Below are 24733 nucleotides of genomic sequence, written 5' to 3' on the forward strand. Positions count from 1 at the left end.
GTGTTTGTGGGAGGATAATGGAGATAAAGCAGAATAAAGAAAGATTACAGAATAAAGAAATAAAAGAAGAGAGGGCCTTGAATGGACGGGCAGTGATAGTTAGCTGAGTATGATTAACTCAACTCTCTGTCCCTAAGTCCAAAAAGATGTAGAAAAAAAGTTTTCCTGCACAATCCTGGAATTTCTTCCCTGAAGTCCCGATGAGACTGCCTGGCTGATAACAGAGTATTCCGTTCTACAAAACAGTCCCTATGGAATACTCTGGCACTTCCCGCAAAACTGAGTGCAGGAAAATGAGTAGGTGACAAGGGACTAAGGAGGAAAAAAAATAATGATTTTATAAACCTAGTCAAAAAGGAAGCTAATGAACAAATCAGTTAGGAACACTGCTTCATCTAGATTTACTCTTTTAACAGGTACATGCTTCCTTTCTTGTAGAGTAAATATTGGTAGAAGAATATCAGTAAGCACGAATCCTGACCTGTTTCCGTAAACACAGCCAAAGAAGAGGCAGTTTCAGTTTCCCCATTGGAAAATGATAGTTCAATACATGTCACCGAGTAACTCTTACTCTTTTAAAACCTTTTTCATTTTTTAATGTTACAGCCGATTACAAGGAGAGCTTTAATACAATTGGAAACATCGAAGAGATTGCATATAATGCTGTTTCCTTCACCTGGGATGTGAATGAAGAGGCGAAGGTGAGTGAAAGAGTTGCACTGACTCCTTGCTCATGTCTTTTAAACAACGTATCCTTTCTCTGCAGATGATTCTTTTATCAAAGCCTCTATAGGTAGGGAAAGATCTGTTAAATGGAGACAGAAAAAAAGGAAGTGAACCTATTATCTTTCTCTAGAAGTCACATTCAATTATGTGCAGCTAAATTGCCTTTTGAGGGGTAAAGGAGAGAAGGGAGCGTACTTGTTCCTCTGTGGCCTCCTGCAGGATGGGCCTGGCTAAGCCACATGTCCCTGCCAAATCCTCCAGGCCCCTGAGCTCCATTTTAGCACTTGGGGCTGGCAAGACTCGGCCAGAAAACCTTTTCTCCCTGCACTGCAGGTTCTCCCAAACCCCTCTCTAACTGCTGCCTTCTTCAGAGGCAGGAAGGTGTTCAGAGCTAATGTCTTCAGAGGCAGGTGACTGGGCATGCCTCCTGATCCCTGACTCCTTCTGGTCCAAGCTGGTGGAGGAGGGTGCAGGAAGCAGGGCTGCAGGTCTCTCAACTTCATTCTCTGAGGTAGAGCCAGTGTGACCTTGAGCCATTTCTTTCGTATTGACTGTTAAGCTTTCTCTATTTCTCTCTGGTGCCAGTACGGTTCAGAAGGGCTAGGGTAAAATCTCCTGCAGGGGTTATTCCGAGGGTAGACGTACACTGTTGCGCTGGTTTGGGTAAAAAAGTAAGATTCCCTTACACTCCGATTTGCTTTCCAGCCACGAATCTCTTCGAGTTTATGAAAACTGCGAAGGGTTCTGCTATGCCTCTCTCCTCTCTGTGTTCGTAGCTTCTGCTTCTTGATCCTTGTTTTGCACTAATGGGAAGGTTCCAGATGAAACCTAAGCTTGTTTTCTGCTTCAGTTATGTACCATCTGAGGGTGTTAGAAGACTTTGTCTTCAAACTAGTGAAAAGGTCAATGTAAACAACTCCCTTCAATGCTTTATTGTCTGCGAGCAGGGGGAAGGCTGGGTGAGAAAGGAAACTGGATGGGAGTTGTGGGCATGACTTACAGAAGAAGATGAATTGCTCAGTGTCTCACTTCACTCATGTATAAAACAATGTAAATGAAATTGGCTTTAGGCCCAAGAAAGGTGACCTAAATGGGCAAGCAGAAACAGAGTGCCAGAGCAGCCTGGAGAATGTTCCAGTGGCTCAGTGCATCTGAGGGAAGAAAGGAGGCCTTGCAACGCGATGGGAGGTCAGGTCCCACACAGAACTGTAGGGAATGTTTGTCTTCTAGAGTCCACCCGGCCTCCATTCCTAGCCCAAGCCTCGTGATTTCTCTTCATACTCCCTTCTCTCAGAGGCTAGAGTGCTGGGCTAGATAATGAAACGGCAGTCTGTGCAATGGCACGAAGAGGCCGGAGCTGGAGTCCTTAGCATGACATCTGACCTCTCTGGGCCTTGGTTCCCTCACTCAGAACAAAACAAACTTTTCCAGTAGTCTCTGCTGTACCAAGCATGTGCTGGGGGTGTGATGTGTGAACATCCGGCGCTCTCGGGGAGGGAGGCAGAGGAGCCAATAACCACACAGCAGTGTGAAGAGGCAGAGGCAGAGGCAAGTGTCTTGGGAAGACAATGGAATCCTGTCATGGCAAGTGCCTTGTCAATGACAGCAAGATATCAGTGTGAGCTGTAATCTAGCCCTACTTTTCATTATCACGCAGTCTATGATAATGAGTGCTACTGGGTGAATGTGTTAACTGTTGCATGTCAATAAGGACCTTTTAAAGAAAATGCCTAAACCAGAAGCGACAGCGCGGATGATGGACGAGGATCTGTGGTAAACCAGTGAGGTAGTTAATTTGGGGTTGAGTTCTTTCAGCCCTGGTCAGAGATATCACTCATTTCCTACAGGTCGGAGCTCGCTTTTCTTGTTTAAATATGTTTGTGCATGTGTGTTGTTCCAGACTGACAATTTAAGCTCCCATATGCTTTGACAAATGGCAGTGTTTGCTTCTTGCAGCAAAATTTGTTTGTTTTTTTAATACACATTTTTAGTAACCATTACTTGGTTGTTGCAATTGTGTGCAGTCTGAGTTAATCGATAAGTAATAAAAAATAGTTCCAAATAATTTTCCCCAAACTACTAGAAAGGGCTTTTAAAGAAAAAGCATAGAAGTTAAATCCATTTCATTAGGGAGGCTGAGAAGACTTTTTTTCAACCCGCAGATCCTAAGGTATTTCTTGAAAATATTATTGATTTTGCAATAAGCAGCCTGCAAAAAACAAAATCGCGCGTTGAGAAAAAGATTTTTAACAAAGCAAGAAGTAGAAGGCGTCCGTCTCGCAGTGGAATTGTTTGTGATTTTCATATTGTGGACTTCTTCTCAGGAACAGTTGCATTTGCGTTTGAGTTCCTGCCGGCAACATCTACACAGAAATCTTTCATGGGCTTCAGGGCCAGGGCCCCATTCAATGTCACGTGATGTTTTTGGTTTATGAGGACACAAATTTGTGACCTACAGCCTTCATATGGTCCACAGAACGTACACATCTATATGTGTATTATACATTTATGTACTTATATTTCATATTTTTAAATTTTTTGCCCACATTTAATAGTCAAGAGATTTTTTTTTTTTTAATCTAGGTTTCCAGATTTTTTTAGATAACTAAAGATTCTGGCAACCATGAGCCTGAGTGTTTGCAAGGCCATGAGTGGCTCTTGTGAGGTGCTGGCTGTTCTCTTTAATCGTTTCTCTAGACTTCTCCCTTCTGGAACTTTCCCTGCTTGGTGCTGGTGAACATTTGAGTTATCATGACCCAACTGCGTCCCCTCAGACAACTGAATATACATTTTACATCTTCATTGGCTTTCAGTTTTGGGGAAAGTAGTGGCACAATGGAGGCTGACAGAGTATGGCTGCGAGGAGTGGGACCAGGCACCCTGCCTGCATGCCCTGGTTCCTTTGGGCAGTCCTTTGGCAGCACCCCAGAGGTTGACTTGTGTTGGCATGTTAAAGAGAGTTGCTGTGGCATCCTTTTGAACACCCACAATGGTGGTAAATCTTGATCTTTGAAGATGTTTTAAAAAGACATCAGCAATCACTTGGGTCCAAATATAAATACATATCAACAAGTTGGATAATACCACTTCAGGGTTAAAGATGAGATTTCTTGGGGCCAGCCCAGTGGCGTAGTGGTTAAGTTCACATGCTCTGCTTCAGTGGCCCGGGGTTCGTGGGTTCAAATCCTAGGCGCAGACCAACACACTGCTTATCAAGCCATACTGTGGGTGCGTCCCACGTATAAAATAGAGGAAGATGGGCACAGGTGTTAGTTCAGGGCCAATCTTCCTCAGCAAAAGGAGGAAGAAAAAAATGAGAAAAAACAAATGAGATTTCTTTTGCACAAGACCAGCTTTGAAGAAGGCAATGTAGAAGTGACACTGCAAGTACACTTTGTATCGCTTGAGAAAACCATATGTCTTCCCAAGATGATTGTGCTAAATGATAGCTTTTATTTGGATATTTAGTTTTGCCGCATTTATTTAAAAAAAAAACAGTCTAGGGACCGGCCCGGTGGTGCAAGTGGTTGGGGGTGCACGCTCCACTCTGGCGGCCCGGGGTCCGCCAGTTCAGATCCCGGGTGCGCACCAACGCACCGCTTGTTAAGCCATGCTGTGGCGGCGTCCCATATAAAGCAGAGGAAGATGGGCACGGATGTTAGCCCAGGGCCAGTCTTCCTCAGCAAAAAAGAGGAGGTTGGCGTCGGATGTTAGCTCAGGGCTGGTCTTCCTCACACACAAAAGAAACAGTCTAGTATTTGGTGGTCTTACCACATATGTGTAATCAAGACCCAATGATAAGGTTCATAGATTTTTCCAGAGCACATTCCTACTTGTTTCTTTTGATGTTGACCTACATTTTATTTCTACCTCTCCTTTAGCATGAACAGAAGGATGTGGAACTTTAATTGTTTAGTTTAATTTAATTATAGGAAAAAGTTTGGCTAGGAAAGGTGTTAAATCTATTAGTTAAAATAGGTTCGGGGATAAACTCCGGATTTCCAGTCTCAATTGCAGCATGATTCTGGCAAAACTATTACAGAGTTCTTTCACCCAGAACTGGTTTTGCTGGTTGTCCACAGTGTCTCTCTACACAATGACATGAGCACCAGAAATAGTCTCCAACAGGACATTCTGTCCCCCTCAGGGTCTGTGCGGCCTGGAAGCTCATATAATGTAAACAGGTGTCCCTAATAACTCAGGTGACATCTAGGTGGGTGAGGTTCTGAGCGTCCACACTGTCACAGCTTAGAAATTGATGGGGGATGGGGCACAGGATGATACAGAAGTAAAAGCACTGAAATGGGGTTCAAGCAACCAGGTACTAGTCCTCACACTGGAATGGCTTGCCTTGTGACTTTCCCCTTCAGAGCTTTAGTTTCCTCAGCTGGAAAATGGCAGGATGGGGGGCTGGAAAGGGTTGACAGAGTATTAAGGTCCCATTCATATGATTCAAATGGGAGGACTGCGGTGCTACATTCTTTTACATGACTTTCATTTACAAGGTCGTTTCAATTTTTCTTTCTCCTCTTAGTCAAACACAGGTATCTACAAAGTAGATTTGTTGCTCACTAATCCCCAAGATGAGGCGTTCCCACGCAATGCCCTATTGAAGTATTGAAGAGTGGTGAGCTCAGATTCCTGGCACCAAGCGCCCTTTCTCCAGGCGATGACATCACCCCCAGAGCAGGAGCACAGCAAACCCTAATTACAGGCTCCCCTTTCTCCCAGATTTCTAAGGAGATTCTTGAAACCGGGCCCCTTCTATTTGTCCAGTGCTGTTTTCTCTGTTCACAATGATTTCAGATTAAACCAACCTCAGTGTGTTACGAAGGCCTCTCTCATGTGACCACAGAGAATTACTTGAGCATTAAGATGCCACTTTGTGTTTTGAGGAACAAGTTTCTTTTTCCTGTCTTTTCACTGGAACACCATACCAATTTCCCCCTATTTCCATTCTCCCCTCCTCTCATGGGTTATAAACTACCTAAGATGAGGGGAGCTTCTTTCTGTGAGCCCTTTCTTTTAATACACTATATTTTTTATTGATGTAGAATACACGTAATGTAAAATTTGCCATCTTAACCGTTTTTACATGTACTTGTCATCAAGTACGTTAAATTCATTAGGTACATTTTAAGTGTATTAAATATGTTAATATTGTCGTGCAACCTGACTGCAATTCATCTTCAGAACTCTTTTCGTCTTGTAAAACTAAAGCTCTATACCCATTAAGCAAAAACTTCCCATTACCTGCTCCTACCAGACCCTGGCAAGCACCATTCTACTTTCTGTCTCTATGAATTTGACCATTTGAGGTAGCTCATACAAGTGGCGTTACACAAGCTTTGTCTTTTTGTAACTAGCTTATTTCACGTAGCATAATATCTTAACGGTTCATCCATGTTACAGCATATGTCAGTATTTCCTTCCTTTTTAAGGATGAACGATATTCTACTGTATGTATCCACATTTTGCTTATCCATTCATCCCTGGACAGATACTTGGGTTGCTTCCATGTTTTAGCTATTATGAATAATGACGCTGTGAAAATGTGTGTTCAAATATGTCTTCGAGACCACACTTTCAGTTCTTTTGGGTATATACCCAGAAGTGGAATTGCTGAATCATATGGTAACTCTACTTATAATTTCTTTTTAGGAACTGCCACACTAATTTCCACAGCAAACTATGGCATTTTACATTCCTACCCCAGTGCACAAGGGTCCCTTTTTTAATTCCTCTGCAGCCAAGCCTTTTGGAATGATCTTGAGTCAGTGAAAATGTTCCTCTTCCCTCACTACCAGCACTGCTAAATAATCAAGCAAACAAATAAATCTACCCTTAGTCCCTGTCTCTATGATTTAAAAAATATCTATTATAATTCAGTAATATGAAATTCTGTCTCCCCTGAGTTACTCATTGCTGCCTTCTAGCCTCACCCCTCTGCTTGCAGAAGTGAAGTGATTACCCTCTGAGCGGTGCCTACCTTGCCGCTCCGTCCACCCTCTGTGTTGAGTTGCAGGAGGGGCTTCGGAGGATTGGCTATTCTAGCTCTCTGCTTTGCAAGATCAGTGGTAAAAGTTCTTCCCGAATTTTGTGGTCTGGGAGGAACTTTCGGACAGGAAGTTGTTGCAATTTTAGAGAGGGCCAAGGACACAGATAAGGCATATGTTTTCATCCCTGTTAACAAATTTTTGTGGTGAGATTGGAGTGGGCAGGGCTGAGACCTGAGTGGGGTGGGGTGGGGAGCAGAGAGGCTGCCAGACGTCATGGATCATTTTCCTGTGCATCTCAGATTCTGATTCCACTAAGTGTCAACTTTCTGCATAGCGGGCACTATGAGATTAGGCAAGTGGAATAGTTGGACTTGGAACCCACGCCTCTCTGAGGCCAGAGTCCATGCTCTTAACCATCCCTACAGAGGGAAATCTGTAATTTTTTTTAAGACCAAAGCATGCTATGATTTTCCTTCTCAAAGAAATCTATGCGGGTCCAGAAAGAAAGAAAACAAATGATCAACCCTATTTCCTTGAGCCAAGCAGTTCAATCTTGTCATCCTACTTTTCCCCCTATCCTCCCCCCTTCCCACCAACAAAGATGGCTCACGGACCCAACACTTCCAGCACATAGGTCTACCCTATCCACGTCCTTGTTGCCCTGGTGCATTACCTGTTGATATCATACATATTAGTGACCAGAATGGATATGGGAGTGAGGACTATTTGGATTCTTTGACCTCTTCTACTGAGTGTGTGTGTGTGTATTAGCCTTATATTAGTAATCTCATTTGCATAATCACTACCTCACTGTCTATTAATTGAAGATCAGTACATGCTTTCTAATATTGCAACTCTGAGGATTATCAGAGAAAATGAAGGTTGCAGAAGGCACGCAATGGTTGTCTGCTTTATGTTTGCAGTTTAAGAAACCCAAGAAACAAAAACCCACATTTACCAAGCTGGTACGTTGGAAGGGAGTATTTACACATAGGCGATATTCATTTTATAGACAGATTCCTGTAACTTTGGGTCCTGTGGATACTTTAAATGACTTGCATTTAAAAAGAGATTTCCATGTAAGTTTTGAAACTGTGAGAAAATGCAAGGTGTGGGGGGCATGCTGATATTTTCTCTGGACCCTATCTCCCTTAATATTTTTGCCTTATTTATTGCCTTTGTGTCTGATTCTGCTTTAATACCAGGGAGATATCATATAAGAAGTGAGGCCCACTCTGAGGGATGGAAACATGCATGTGCTAAGATAGGTCAGCTGGTGGAGCAGGAAAAGAAAAGAGAACGTTGAGAGTAAAAAGTTCTCTCCTATATTTGTAAATCCATCCTACAGGAAGAAAATGAAGTGGATTTAGTGCCCCAGCACCGCCCTGCACATAGGGCATTTGATGTGGCCCATGTAATGACTTGCTTCGTCTCGTGAGATGTAACTAGAGCTATCCCGTAAGGCGACTTACTTTTTCCATATAAGCTCTAAGTCTCTTCCGTTTTCCACTGTATGGGTCAACTCTTTCTTTTTCCAGTGCTGTCTTTTCAGGGTAGACTAGTGGTCAGCAAGCCAAGCCTAGCTTTTTGCTCCACCAGCCCCTAGTGGATAGGAAAATCAGCTTCTCTGTCTTCATTATCTCAATTCTAGTAGCTTACAAGACAGGATGGTGGGAACAGCAGGGCTTTAATCACAGCCTATGAAAAGGCAGTAAATTGGAGAAAACATAGACGTTCTAACCTTGTACACTGCAAATTATTCAGTCTCTTTGGGTGGAAAATAAGGTTACAATAATTTCAAGGCTGGTTTGAAATTCAGTACCAAATCATGGCGAATCCATTAAATCATCCCAAATTTATTATTTCTCTCTCTCTTTCCTTCTCTGTCTCCCAACATTTCTTTGTGGTCTAAAATATTTAATCAGTTTTTATTGCCCCACCCATGTGTCAAGCACAGCGCTTTAGAGAACTACAGCTTTGGTAGTCTGGATGAATCATGCCTTCCAAGGGGATATTTGTAGAGGGACTGTGTTCTCTTTCTGCCAAACTCCAGTGCTGGACACCAGGGAGAAGAGAAGATATGTAAATATTGATTTTCAGAATGAAAAGAGAAACCAAAGGACCAGCCACAGGAGACCGTATTCCTGAGTGCCTGTGAGTTCATGACCTAGTTCATCCCCCTGGACTCCCACCTCCCATCATCTGTCTGAGGAGTTCTTTTCCTGCTTGCAAGACAGTCTAGGATGAAATGGGGTTGATAGATATTACTGATTAAGAAAAAGTCACATCCTAATTTTTTGCCTAAGTAGGGCCCAATTTTAAACAGGTCATCGTGTGGAAGGTTACAGAATATTATAGGACATCTAGAGCATTGGAGGGGGGCTGCTGGGAGGGGTCTAGAAAGGTTGAGATACACACTGCGAAGCAGGGCAAATGGCATTTTTATGTGCTGGCTGGGGCGTGGTGTGGGTGAAGGAGGCTTTAAAAGGGAAAGGTAAACATTTACTGGAGTCTTTGGTATTGAACTTAAACAAAGCCATGCCTTTGTTCCAGTTTTATAAGGTAATGGATGGCAGGAAAGCTATAAAGCTGGAGTTAATTCATATATAGAAGGAACTCTGGAAGGCATCTCACTGAAGATATCAACGGCTTGATCTTTTGTTAGAATGTGGAGAATCCATGGTTTCTGGCGTGAATTCTGCTTACATGCATGAACTGTTGTGTGTATGCAGAGAATTAGATTACAGACTTAGATTTCATAGACTGATGGTGTGTGTGTGTGTGTGTGTGCGCGCGTGTGCGCGCGCGCACGCACCATGGCTAAAGTTTGTTCAGTGATTACCATATACCAGGCTCTCTGCCAGGAGCTTTATAGATATTATGCAATATTCATATTTTAAGTGGATATCATTTTCCATTTAAATAATGGAGAATTTGAAGGCCAGAGAGGTTAGCTAGCTTACCCAGGGTTGCACAGCTAATGTATAGCAGAGCTGGAATCCCCACCCTGGGCTCTATGAAGCATGTGCTCTTTCCATACTGTCCTTTTGTATTGGGAAGATCTAGTAGTGATATGCTCTACATTATCTCTGGCAAAGGGGCAATCACTCCTTCAGAGCAGTTTGCCTGCTGCACATCATACACTAGGCCAGGCAGTAGGAATTCAGAGACAGGTAAGCCAGGCGGAATGTCTGCTCTCAGAGGGCATTTTGGCTAGGTTGAGAACTAAGACATGGCTGTAATAACTGTAATATGAGGAAGAAAGTGACAAAGACTCTAATGAAAATCGAGTTAAAGTGCCAGGAGAGTTCTGGAGAGGGAGATCACACTGTTTTTTATTTTAAAATTTTTCCCAACTTTTTATTTAAAAAAATTGCAAATGAAAAGTTGGAAGAATAATACCATTAATACCACATACCCTTCACCTAGATTGACTCATTAATGTTTTCCCAGATTTGTGCTATCCGCACCCCCCCCCATACCTCACTTCTAAATACTTTAGCATGTAGTGCATATGGGCTGTGTCCTAAGGGTCAGGTGGAATTGAGGCGTGTGGAACTGGGAAAGAGGAGCGTGCCGAGTGGACAAAGGGGGTGCTCAAAGGTGCAGAGACTGGAAAGCACAAGAATAGCAGGGAATCGTGGCGCTCAGGAGAGAAAAAGAAGGGGTGACAGAAGTCAGGAGAAAGGATGAGATTGCTGTGGAGAGAATTGGAGGGTGGGCAAAAGAAAGTCCAGGACAGGACTTGAGACCCCCCCATGTAAGGGTTATGGAGGAAGAGGAACCAGAGACAGAAGGGGTGCTGAGTAAGGAGAGTAGGGAAGAAGGAGGTGGGAGAGGAGGAGGAGGAGTTGGCTGAGGAAGTCAAACGCGGTAGGCAGTGGTTGCTCATAGCACGCTCCAAACAGCATCAGCATCAACCTGGGGACTTGTTAGAAATGCAAATACTTGGACCTCCCACCTCAGACCTACTGAATTGGAGGCTCTGGGGGGCGGGGCTCTGTAATCCATGTTTTAACAAGACCTGGAGGCATACTGAATTTGAGAACCCCTGCTTATAAGGATGCTATTGAAAAGGCTGGCCTTGAAGAAAGCCATCTAATTAGACTAGTGAAGTCGAAAGTCAGATTAAAAATAGTCAATGACACAGCCTATACACTGCCAGTAATTTGTATGTGCTCATGTGTATGAAAGCCACGTTGAAAGACATGCATTGCAGCATTGTTTATGACATGAAAAGACTAGAAACAACCTAATGTTAAAGAAATTGTTACTCCATATTCATGGTTTTTTAAAAAAGAAAAAGAAAGAGCTATCTTCAAAATGTACGTCAAATGAAGAAAGCAAGATGCAGAACTGTGTGTTTACTATGCTACCATTTGTATAAAAAGGAAAAAGATATGTATTTGCATAGCATACTGCTAGAAGGAAGCACGAGAAACTGAAGGGTACTTGAGAAACTGTTGGTTGGGGAACAATGCTGGCAGGGAGGGAGGTTCCACAGTTTACCCTTTTGAACTTTGTGGTATATTCAGGTATTACTAACTCAAAACAAGTTTTAAGTATTAAGTGTGAACAGAAAATGTTTAAAATAACAACAAATGATCAGAAAGTTGAGTTAATCTTTCAGTCTATGCTTAAATTCCTCCTCTGACTGGGAGCTCATTATTTATAAAACAGCCCAACCAATAGTTATGCGACGTCCAATTCTTCCTCATCCTGAGGTGCTGTTTTACAAGATCTGCTCAGGTGACAGAGCGGAATGGCAGAAATGGGCAGTCTGAAGAGCAGTCAAGACTCTGCCTGAGAGATTCCCCCCTTGCTCTCTCCCCCACACAGCCTGTGCCTCTACCCCCCGACAGTGTTGTGCAGAGATAGGTTTTATGTTTTTAAAATGAATTCACCTTAATTAAATATCTGTTCAAATTAATATGAATCATAACCAATCTACCTTTGAATCATTTGGAGATAGCACTACAAAATGCCTCAAGAGAGAATCCAGATAGGAAGCTATTGTAGCAGTCCCACAGGAAGGAGGGCTTGAACCGGGGGCCGAGGCAAATGCGAAGGAAGTGAGCCTGCAGGAACAGTTGGGGAGGTAAAGTGGATGGGGCTTTGTTTGCTATGATGCGGAGGTGAGGACGAGCTTGGACTCAGAGAACAGGACCAGCTGGATGACTAGTTGTCTGAGAAGATAGAGACCATGGTGATGATGGTAAACGCCTTTAGATTTTCATGGCACTTTACAGTTTAAAAACATGATCTCATTCTAAAGTGTCACAGCACCAATGTAGGGATTGTTGTACCTATTTAAAAGATGAAGCAAATGAGGCCCAGAAAGGTTAAATAATTAGTCCAAGGCCCTAGTGCTAGGATTTGCACCGGGTACGTAATTTTGAGCCTCTTAGTACATGTTTTCCTCACTGTGCTTTCCTCTCGTTTTGCCCTCCAGCTTCAGAGAAAGCTCTTTCTTCTTCTTACAAAACTCCACTTGTGAATTGGTCCCATTTACTCTCTGCTTCCGGGGCTCTTAGCTCCCACAGCTCCTGCTTTCTGCAGCCTCTTGCCTTCACCCTCTCCGATTGTGTGAACGCCTCCCCCATCCTGGAAGGACACCTCTGCTTGGCCCTGATGCCTGCTCCCTGCGTTCCTGGGCTCCCCTCCTTCCTCTGCCAGGCTTCCCACCGGAGGTGCTTCCCTCCATCTCCGTCTCCCTTGCCCCCGCAGTGTAGCTCCACGTGCTTGCCTCCTTTAGTCTGGCCTCTAGAGAGCGGGCAGCCCCTCTTTACTTCTGAACCCGGTGGCCTTTTCTCAGTCCTCACACTCCTTGTCTTCTCTGTAAATTGGATGTTGGATACTGTGGGCACAGTTCTGTCTGCTCTTGGCCTCAGTGATACACACTTGACCTCATCGAGTGTTCATTACTTGATCACAGCAATACAAGCATCTTGGTTGGCCTCTTCCCTCACCCCTCACCTTTTCTCAGGCTCCTTCTTAGCCTCCCCAACACAGACCCTCCTCTCCCATTAGGTTGGTCTTTTTGCTCGTTTCAGAGCCAGCATGCACTTCCTTCTCCTCTACCTCTCTTTCTTTCAGCTTAAGATGCTTCCAGAAAATCTTCCCTGACTCACTTTTTGAGCTCTCTCCTTTTCTTGAAGTTCTTGCAGCATGGATAGTCTGGATATTCAACTTAGTATCTCATTTTTATATTCCACAATGATGAAAACTGTTATATCCCCCCTTTTCCTTGAGGAGAGGGCCATACCATAGACTTCTGTATCTCCCATAGCATTTATAGATAGCATCTTCTACAGCACATATGCATGTACAGACATATATACATTTGTATATCCATACTGAATATGTAGTTGATGCTCAATTTATGTTTGTGGGTATACAGTCAAATAACATTTTTGGGGAATAAATCTGGTTAGAGCAGCTAACTCTGCTGTATTATCTTGACAACTTCAACTACTCAAAGCAATCTCAGCTCTTAGGAGTTTTGCTTGTGAAAGCAAGAGCATGGATAAAGAGGAAAATGTGTGTTTAGAAAAGTAATTTCCTCAATTCATTGGACAAATATTTGTTGAGTATCTACCACGGGACTGGCCCTGGGAATAGAGAGAGCTTGAGGCAGACAAGGGCCCCCTTCTTATGGGCTTACAGCCTTATGGAACAGACAGATAGCACTAAACGGGTAAACACTGAGATAAACCCAAATAATGTTAAGTCCTATGAAGAAAACAGAAAAGAGCGGTGTGATAGAGTGTGCTACTGGTCATGGGCTGAGGTGGGAGGAGGAGGAGGAAGACGACTCTAGATGGAGTGGTCAAGGCAGGTATTTCTGAAGAGCTGACATTGGACTGAAATTTGCATGAGAAGAAAGAGCTGGCAATGTGATGATCTGTGACAACAGCATTGGAGGGCACAGCATGTAGCAAAGGCTGTCAACTGGGAGCAAGCTTGGTATGTGCTGGAAATGGAAAAAATTAAGTACTAAAAAAATATGGAAAACTATGGTAGAAAATGTGAGTAAACCAAATGTGTATCTGTGTGTAACAGATGTACCCACAGTATCTGAAGAAGAAAATAAAGAAATATATTATCAGGTTTTGACTCATTCCCTAAAAGTGCTATATAAACGGAGGTGTCAGGAAATCTAGGAGTTTCTTAGATCCTCAACAAAAGAGTAAGCTCTCTGAGGACAGGGAGTCTGTCTCGTCATTCTTATGTCTGAGTGTAATGCCAGGCACAGAGAGGAGACACTTGATAAATATTTGAGGAATTAACGCGTGAAGGAAATGAAGGAATGCCCAAGACTGAGATTCACAAGTTAATATCGTCTACTTTTAGTCTATCTTTCTGTCTCAATTTGGCATTGCAACTGCACCCAAATACAATCATGTAAAATGGAAGAAAAATGCTGAAATGTAAGAAAACCATCTATAAGGTTTTTAATAATTCCAAGAACCAAGAAGAAAACAGATTAGGGAAATTGGCAAGAGCACTTTTATGTATTTATATATTGTTTGTGTTTTAGAGTGAAATTGCTATTTCTTGATGTATGTCATGTCCCCATAATTTGGAGGCTAATGCATGTTCAATTCCTTGGAAAAGAGCTCTTTAAGTCTGAACCTTAGGAAATGAGTAGCTTTCTTAGTCTTTAATCAGAAAGATCTTTTTGAAAGTGCAGAATACAATTGTTTAGAGGAAAATAAAGACTTCTCATCAAATCATGAAAATTATGATTTTTTAAATCCCAAATTGCTTTGTAAATCAAAGATTGGCTCATTTATTTTAATGGCAAGCTCTCAGAAAAATCTTGGGAGTTAATAATTAAGTTAATACAATTCTAGTAGCAATTCTAAAGCCAATCGATCTGTGTTTATTTTAATAATCTTATTACACACAGAGTGAACAACTGAGAGGTTGGGCAAAGTCACTTGTCTTGTGTAGGAACTACAAAATGGGCATTGCAATTCATATGTAAAAAAACGATTTTATTAAAAAATGTCAATTGTCCTGAGACTGCCTCTATTTCTGGAAAGGTTTTGGTACATTTAGAAACAATCTTTCTCTCTGAATCAATCTTTGAACCAATGACAAAATTAAAATTGTGTCTATTGTCTACCTGGATACACCTGATTTAATGAATATTTTTCTAAAAAATAAGTTATGTACTGTTAGAATTATAGGAAAACGAGTAACTGAGGTTTTGAAAATATTATATGAACGTATGTAATGTTCATAACTCTTGGATGACAGACCAATTGTTCATGGCATTTATATGCTCTTTACATAATCAGGACTCTTACTGAAGTTAAAAAGAACTTTCTGTGCTTGACATTTGGATGAATATTTGGTGGGGGAAAGTATACCTTTCCCTAAGTTTCTGTAACACACATTTACAAACAGTGCTTTGTAGATAAACTTCCAAGAAATTCGCTCTGACATTTCCCTGCTCTGCATGGACCTGGGGCATGGTTGGGTTTGCAAGATGAAACAAATTAATGCTTATCAGTTCCCAAGCTAAGATTTTAGTTAATGTCCTTCCATGCCTTCCCAACCCCTTCAACTGCTGTTAAAGTTCAACCATTTGGCTTTTGAGTGCATCACAGCGAGACTATGATTGATACCATCAGACAGATACCATAGGCAGCCAGGCAAGAGGAAAGTGGTGCCAACCCTGTTACAAAATCCCTGCCTGTTAGGATAACTCTGGGAGCTGCCAAGACCATGGAGCAGAGAAGGCAGATTCTCATGTTGTTTACTTTTTATAGAATCAGGATGCCATGAATCAGAGAGCCCATTTGACCCTCTACTAAGGACCTTCCTCTATTAAGAGGACCTAGTCTTTGTGTCTTCCAGTGGAGTCTAGTATATTGTAGCTCATTTGACCTTTAAAGACCTTGTCCACAGGATGGCTGATTGTTATAGCTCCTCCAAGGAGGATTTAGTCTATTTATTGTAGTGTATTGCTAGTAAGCAGCTGTTATTTCAATGGATCTGCCCTACTCAAGTGGACCTTGTAAATATACACATACCATCAGCCTAGTTCTCTCCACTTGAAACCTGGAGCTGTCAAAGCCACAGTTAATATTGCTTCCTGCCTGTCTGAGTGCATGTCCACTGTGAGTGATGTGTGGATAAATCAGTGAGCCAACTGTGAATCTGAATAGCTTAAGAAATATTTATCAGAACACTTCTCTTCTGGCTTCTGCAGTACTAGGCAGGCTCTATGAGGGAGTGGGAAAAAACCAGTCTGGGTTCAGGTCCCCCTGGATTACAGCCACCAACAGGAAGATTTCCATATGAAACACTTGACCAAAAATATGGACAACGGCATAGCTCACCAGAATGATCATTTGATTTGTGGACATAAAGCTGTGTTTATACATTCTGGCCAAGATAACCCCATCGTTGTTCATAACAATATCGATAAAGAAGTCAGGTGTTCCTAGGAAAGTATGCTTTTATTTTTTTGACCTAAAGATCAGTGTTTGGTGAAGTTATTGTAAGCTTTAGAAAGCACCATCATATTGTCTCTCTCCCCATCTAGCCTCTGACTTCTGTGATTACAGGACCATAATTAGTGCACCTGTGCACCTAGCACAGTCTCAGGGACATGGTCGGTATTTAAAAATATTTGTGGGCATGAGTGAATGTTCTCTGCAGTTAGGGCATCTCCAGGAGCAGCAGACAGCATTTTTTGTCTACTTCTACCCTGCAAGTTCAGGAGGCGAAACAGGCATGGCAAGTTCTTTCTTAGTGGTCTCTGTCACGCAGCTCCCCTAAATCATTTGACATTTGCATCTTTAGTCACTCTTTGTCTTTACCATTCCTAAATATGAACAAGTATTTGTGGAATCCCTGATCTTATCCTGGTGTCTGTGAAGGTTTTGTATTTCACTTGCGTCCTCTAGGTTCAGTGCTCTGTTCTGTGTTCTCATGGCCTCTGTATACACATCTCTCTTTGGAGAGCCTGACCACCCTGTGTTGGTCATTGCTAGATTACTCATCTGTCTTCCCCTTGGACTGTCAGCTCCGTGAGTTTGGGGTCTGGCTTTCTTCTCTATCCTCAGTGTCTAATGTTGTATTTGACCCATTGTTAGCTTGTGTTGATGTTTATAGAATGAATGAATGAATGTATCTTTGGTTAGATCATCTTTAGGCACTTGTTTTCAGATGGTGGCTAGCAAAGTGAGAGCCTGTGGCACAATTCATAAGGTTGTTGTAAATAGCATGTCACTAAGACTTGTCATCTGGCCTTGACTGCTATTCATGTGGTGCCTTGCTAATGTGTTTCTCATTGCAAAGTAAGGGGCTCAAAAATAAAATTAAAAATGATCTTTATATAGATATAGCACTAAAAAAGAGATATCTGGTGGTATAAGTTACCAAAAGCCTGTAGGCATAGGGCTTGAAATGAATTAGATCAGGCCTGGTAGTTAAATTAAAAATTTGAATGTCCTTTAAAATGCAGCTTATGGCCATAGCTCTTTGCTTTCTGCAGGGCTGTTCTCTGTGGTGTTGCTGGGATATGAAAGGTTTCAGGTCAAGGGTTTGAAGGTGAATGAAAATTTCAAGGGGACCAAATAAAACAGGGTCAAATAACACATCCGATGAAATGGTTTTCAGAATATATAACTGTATAATTTTAAAACAGTGAGTGATGTAAAATTTTATGTTAAATGAAAATAATACATATAGTATCAAATGAAAATAGTACCAAGAGTGTATTATAGTACGCCTGGTTTTTCCCAGAGACCACCTCTTGATATTCACGTAGTTACCACATAAATCTAGGTGCTGTACTCATATCTCTCTTTCATGATAAACCAACTTTAAGTGGTATGTATTGACAGCCACCCATTATGTAAAATGAGGATACATTTAGTCATTTATACTCCTCCCTCAATTCCTCCCAATATTGTATAATAAAATTATTATTTTTAGTTTTTCTGTTGGTCAGTGCTATAATCTTTACTATTTACTTGAGTTTCTAGTTTTGGGGAGTCATGTCATTTCCGTTGTGTCTCTTGATGCCCCGTGTTGTGAGATGACAATGCTGATGCCTTTACTACATTTCCTCCCTCCTGTTTCATGTCTTACCTGCATCAGCTCCCCTTTTACTTTTTCACTGCAGGGAAATATGTTAGTATTTGCATTCTGTCCTGCGGGGAGAGATTTGAAGGGAAAATTGAAAAACCAAAGACAGTAAGTGACTTGCCTGAGGTCTCTTAGCTGGTTAATGTTAGAGCCAGGACTAAAACCTGGGGCTTTTGACTCCTAATCTAGTGTGCTTTCTGCAGCTAAATTCATCGATTCATTCATCAAATGTTTATTGAATGTCTATTTTCCACCAGGCACTATGTTAAGTACCAGTAATACAAAAATAATAAGAAGTGGTCTCAAATCTTATACTTCATAGTCAAGTAGAAGAGACAGATATGTAAACAAATAATTAGGTTTCAGTGCAATAACGCACAAGAGAAGGTTTTACTTAGTTGTTGTTTATTTTCTTTTTTATCCCACAGGTCAGAGATTAGAGAACTTGCTATAACTATTAGAAGTGACAGCTTTAATATGTTGAGGAGACAGTGTTTTACCCAGCTAACTTATGCATGTTTGAAAAATAAATAAGACTTTGCTGATATACTTTAAGGAAAGTAATTTTAATTGTCTCTTTCAAGATTAAATATGAAAGCGAAAATTTTTATAAATTTATAATTATAAATTATATATCATGTTTTATGTGCTCAATATATTTTTATGTGAGAGCATCCAAATATTCTTCGGTTATCCTTATAGATTTATTTGGTACTTTGATTTCAAGTCTAAGACTTATGCATTTTTTTATAGATCCTTTTTATGGTAACTTGTGAACTTTTTCCTTTCTTTCTCCCTCCCTCAGATTTTCATCACCGTGAATTGCCTGAGTACAGATTTCTCCTCCCAAAAAGGGGTGAAAGGACTTCCTCTGATGATTCAGATTGATACATACAGTTATAATAATCGTAGCAATAAACCCATTCATAGAGCTTATTGCCAGATCAAGGTCTTCTGTGACAAAGTGAGTAAAGATGACAGTTTGTCATAAAGGTATCTTTGTTATTAGACATTACTTTTAATGACATTTCTCCTTGTCACCTTTTCTTGTCCAGTGGTGTCAAAATAATCACCTTATCAATCACAGTGGGAGTGGTAATCTTTCATTTTCACTTCCTATTAGATATCTCAGGAGTCATCAGTCAACTGAATTTTTTTAGTCAATCATTTTTACCACTAATTTAATGACTGATTGCCATTGCACTGTGCTGTGAGTCTAATTCACTTAGATAACTGATATAATAGATTAATAGTTTTTATTGGGTATAGATCCTATCCCAGAACATATCGATGTAACCTTTCTTATTTTATGGGTTAACTGGACTCTCATCTAGAGCTTTTTGGGATGGAAATGGCACCTATGAAATAAGTTTGTTAGTAAACATGCACTCAGAAGGACATATAGTTTTTGAGTTTCCCTAAATCCCACCATAAGAGACAGAGCAATTAGAGTAGCAAAGCTTAAAATCCCATGATTATGTGACAAGAGATCCTTACAAATCCCAAATATGAGTGGAACTAAGAATCAACAATTTCAAGACCTGTGTGATATCAGCAACATGAGGGAAAGCAGTGGGGCCACATGATGACCAAAGAAGAGGAAACCTATAAAATTGCCCCAAGGTACTCACTGGAGAGTGAAGTGGGCCATCTGAGGACTGTATGTGAAACTGGGGTGGGAGAGTATGGATTCTGCAGACTGTAATTTGTTGCTGGTGCAAGGGGATGTAACATTGGAGTGTTTTGAGCTCTATGAACTCTGGAAAGTTACATATTGAAGTTCCCTTCTAGAACAAAACCCTGCTCTGAGAAGAAGCTGCTGGGAGTAGAATTCAAGTTGAGATGGAACAAAAAAACAATAAGTACAAAGGAAAGAGAAGTTCCAAATAAAAAGAAAGAGGGGGGAGGATACAGAGTAGACAGATCTCAGGAAATACAAGACTATTTTCTTTTATCACTTTGTGAACACACCGGGAGCAGGAGCATGAGAGCCATGAATCTAGAAGAACTATCCTGGTCCTCTCATTTCACTTAAAAATGACCAATAGAAAAGAAAAACAGTTGAATCTCATACAAAGTCTCATGAAAAAAAGAGATGAATATCAGACTAACTTCCCTGTGGACAATGGATGCATGCCAGAAAGATATGCCCACAAAACAGGTGAAAGCCTTAGACTAATGTTCCAAAATGAACTAAATGAAATTAAGAAAATCATAGAAGTTATGAAGATCAACATAAATCACAATTTGAAAAATTCGGATATGAGATGTTTGGAAAATGGAATGATTTGAAAAGAGATGTGATAGAATTCAGGAAAAAATTTAGAAATGAAAGATTAAAATATTTCAGAAGTAAAAACTGCACTAGAAGAACACAAGAGTGAATAAATATAACAGATAATGCCTTAAGGGAAATACAAGCTAGAGCAAAATTTTAAAAATCAGAAGAAATGAAGAAAGAGATGTGAGAAAAAATGATAGATGTAGAAGACAGGTAAAGAAGATCCAATATATGTGTAATAGGAATCTTTGAGGAAGAAAGCCAAAACAATGGAACAGAACAAATGCTACACACAATAAATCAGGGAACCTTACAATAGAAAGTATACATATTTAAATGGCCTACTGCACACTTGGGAAAATTGACCCAGGATAACCAATTCCAAATTGTCAAGCTATTGGATTAAAAAAAAAAAAAAAGAAAAATATTCTTTGGGCATCTAAGTAAAATAAAATAAAATAAACAATAAGTCACTTATAAGGAAACTTTTATCAAACTTTTCAACAGCAGCACCTTGTCAGAAGACAATGATATTTAAGGTCATCAAGTAAAGAAAATGTGAGCCAAGGATTTTATATCCAGCCAAACTGACTTTCAAGTGTAAAGACTATAGGCAAAACCAAAACAAAACAAACAAACAAACCACCAAAAAAAAAAAATAACCCCACAAAAAACAAACAAGCAAAATTCCAGAGAATATCCTTTCTTGGGGAATCTAGTAGAGAACAAACTGTAGACGACGAATATGGCTGTAAAGACATTGATAAAAGGACTGATGGTGAACATTAATAATATATTTTCCTATAGATCTAATTCTAAACGATGGGAGAGAGCGTAATGGCAATATGATATGGTCTGACAATGTAGACACAGTACAATTGTTTAAAAATTGGGGAGGATGGGGAGAGAATATGAAAAATAGAATAAGCTGGCTAACTGCTTACAGGTATTAACTGGATGTGAAAAGATATGACTTTAGCTTAGATCCTAGGGAGAGGAGAGGAAGGGGAAAAAGAGGTCAGTAGCTAATTCAGTATTGCCCAGCACTCTTAAAGGTGCTGCCGTCAGTTGTATCGAAGGTCTGCTATGCCATTAAAATGTCGGGAAGTTCTGGTTCAACAGTGATGGAGTGTAGGGAGAAGTGGGCTTCTGTGAACAGATAGCAGAGATGGTCACGAGAAGAGAGAAGGACACATGAACTAGAACTGCACTGGGGTGTTGGGACGTGCAGCAGAGTGGTAAATGTCCCCAAAATCTCAGTAGCCTTTCAGGTCATGATGATTTCAGTTAGTGCCAGTCATCTAGCCTTCCAAGCGGCACAGCACTCTCGGGGAAAGCAGGCAGCCTCCACAGTACAGAGGTCGGTTCAGTCCATAGACAAGGTTGTTGTGTACATGGGGGAACAGTGGGTCAGCAAGCACAATCACTTGCCCACAGTCGTACACTAATAAAGTAGAGGAGCTGGGTGCAAATACAGGTCTGATTCTAAACTCAAACTCCTTGACTTGGTGAATAACTTTATACATAAAATACCAGAATGACGACTGACGATTTAAAACGTCAACTGAGAGCCAAGGTAGCCTTTAAAAACGAAACAGAACATTCGGTCTATCTTTAATTCGGTATATTAAACATGAAGAAAACATTTTCAAATGATGTACAGCATGGTATTTTTAACATACAAATGCACGAGCATTTAAACAATTTGAATTCCCTTACTTTATTCCAGATGTTTCAAGGGAGAGTGTAGAATCCCCCTCCACGAATCTCCTTAGAAAGGAGAAGTAAGACCAGAGGCAAGGAGAAAGGGAGGGAAGGGTGGGGTGAAGGCCCTGGGCAATCCATTTACTTTATGTCCAAGGTGGAATTGAAAGTGGGAAAGAGAGGGCTTAGGGGATGCTCATATAATTATTTTTTTCTACTATGTTGATGTAATAAATACTGAAAAACAAAACAAAAATGCAGAATGAATAGAGAGTGTTATATGGTTGTTCACCTGTGACCTAGAATGAGAGGGACTCTGAGAAACTAGAGATGTAAAGAGTTTCCAGTGGGTAGCTTTTAGTTTACATATCCTGATGTGGAAGGTCAGGAAACTCATGAGGAAGAAATCCCGAGCAGGGTGTATTAACCTTAACTACTGTTCATGTTTGTAATAAGCCAGATACAAAATCTTGTGCTGTAATTTGTCATCATATTTGCAGCTCTAATTTCAGAACCCAGGCAAAACTCACTCCTGGGAGATTAAAAAGAGAAAAGGTTTAATTTTTGCACTTGTCAAATGGGTGTGTAAATGCAAATGATTAATTTGAATCATACTCTAAAACAAAAGAATGAAGAGCTATTCCATTTTAAAACTGTAAGTTTCTCAATCACAGTCTAGACTCTTAAACGATGGAATTCTGCACTGTTTATAGTTCTCCAGCTTAATTTCTAACTAATACACTGGTGAGATTACAGATGAAAATAAAGACCTTCTCTGACTTTTTTTGATATGATGCTTCTATTGAAATACATATGTTTATGTATTAAAAAAATTTAGGATCTGTCTATATATCTGTCTGTATCACTACCTATGTCTATACCTTTGTATCTATATTCAATTACTTCCATTATCTTTCATGAAAAACAAGAATTATACTACTGTAAACAGTAAATATATTATATTGTGCAAAACTTGAGAAAGAAAGCCACATTTTTTTAAAATAGACTTTTTTTCTCTATTAATTCTTATTTGGAATGATCTTGGAGGAAATGACTGTTGAAGATTATGAAAAGCTAAAGCTATCCCTCCAAACCACCTTCTTGGTTCCTTAGTTAACTTTAAATAGGTTAAAGCCAAATTCTTAAAATACATTTAAGAGAAACAATTTAAACGTCAAATGAAAAACAAAGATAGCCATCACCTCTCAAGAGGTGGCAAAAGTGATCACAATATAATCAGCAAATTTTCAGGCTTCCTTTTCAAATTTAACACCACAAAGTGAACATTTAGGTGGGAGAAATTATTTTCAAATGATAAATTTGATACTGGTTATAGTGTTATGGAGGAACTAGACTTTTTTATACTTTAATAAGAGTGGAAAGAATATTTTCTAGAGGCTTTGGGTCACAAATAATCAAAGGAAGGAAAGGAATTCTTGGAAAGTTATGTTCAAGGAAGACTTCTCCATCTTAATTGATCGTATCTAAGCTTCCCTGGGCCATTGTGAAGTCGAAGCTTTATGTTAGAAATGAGAACTGGGATTCCCCTAAGAGAACCTATCAGAATGGTTTAGTCATGCTGCTATCTGGGCAGGAAATTTCTTATATAGACATGGCACCAAGACTAGGATCTATGGAGAGCTACTCTATGTTATATGTTAATCCTTTGGGTTTGGCATATCAAAGAATGCCTGTAAAATAATAAGCAGGTGACTTTATTTCCTAAAAATTGATATTGAATATTTATAAATCTTGAAACAGATTAATTCCATACCTTTTCCTCATAGAAATAGTACAAAATGAAACACTAAATTAGAAATAAAATTGCTTGACAAACCTTGGAGTGTGTCTTGGGTGAGCTGTAATTTATATAGGTAGATAAGTTCCACATTTCTATTTACATTAAATATTATATTGTACAGAACTCCAAATACATAGAAAAATGTCTTATATGGACCCAACCAAAAAATCAGTAATAGGAGCCTTTTGCTTATATTTCACACCCATCTGAACAAGATGATGTCTGTGCATTTAACACTTTATTTTCTGAAAATATTGTGTGTTATCTAGACACAAAAACTCTATAAAACCTTCAGGTATCTTGAAGAGACTTCCAAAGGAAATATTTCTGTATTTTATCTCCCTCTTGCTGTGAATTTCCATGGTTTATAAATGTCAATGACAATTAAAAACTTAAAAGTGAAACACTGTAAAATAATTACTCCCTTTATATGTGAACAATGCTGTGAATTACCTATTTCATGACTCCTGTCCATTTTACTGTTGGTACGTTAGGTGTTTTTTTAATTTGAATCATTGTATATTAAGGATTTAACACAGCATATGATAGTTTATTGTATTTTCACCAATTCGTCCTTTGCCTTTTCATTGATTTTGCATGTGTGCATATAACAGAAGATTACATTTTTGTATTGTCAAATCTATCTCTTTTGTGTGTGATGACTTGAGGCCAATTTCTAAAGGGTTATAGGTTGCTGGCCAGTCCGTGCTTCTCTGCTCCTTCAATATACTTCTGCAAAGGGCAGGACTGTAAATGCGGATCTGAAACTTAGGGGAGGAGTTTAGGCTGGAGGAGTCTGTCTGGATGTCACCTGTCTAGAGCGTCATAGAAACACGGACGCAGATGAATTCCTCTGCAGCAAGAACGGAGAGAGAGAGAGAAAGAGGAACGTGTGTTGGAACATCTGTATTTGGGGAGTGAGAAGAGGAAAATGAATTAGCAAAGCTGACATAGAAGAGAGACCAAAGAGAGAAGAGAATCAGGGAATCCTTGAGGCCAAGAAGGAAAGAGATATAAGGTGACAGTCAACTGGTTACATAGGATGGGATTTGGCAAGAGAAGCCAAGGAAAAAGTCGGATTACAAGGAACAGAGGAGCAAAAAGGAGATGAAT

At 40.2% G+C, this 24733-nt stretch overlaps 1 protein-coding gene across 5 annotated transcripts in view; it reads left to right on the forward strand.

Moving 5' to 3' along the window:
• Window positions 1–24733, forward strand: part of GRHL2 (grainyhead like transcription factor 2) — a 157810-nt gene that overhangs the window by 93918 nt on the left and 39159 nt on the right. For all 5 annotated transcript variants that reach the window (XM_058564731.1, XM_058564733.1, XM_058564732.1 and 2 more), the window contains 2 exons: window positions 607–701; window positions 18640–18798. In XM_058564731.1, coding sequence (XP_058420714.1) covers window positions 607–701; window positions 18640–18798 — 254 coding nt within the window. The remainder of the gene's footprint in view (window positions 1–606; window positions 702–18639; window positions 18799–24733) is intronic.

Source organism: Diceros bicornis, chromosome 21, assembly GCF_020826845.1.
Source record: "Diceros bicornis minor isolate mBicDic1 chromosome 21, mDicBic1.mat.cur, whole genome shotgun sequence".
Classification (NCBI taxonomy): domain Eukaryota; kingdom Metazoa; phylum Chordata; class Mammalia; order Perissodactyla; family Rhinocerotidae; genus Diceros; species Diceros bicornis.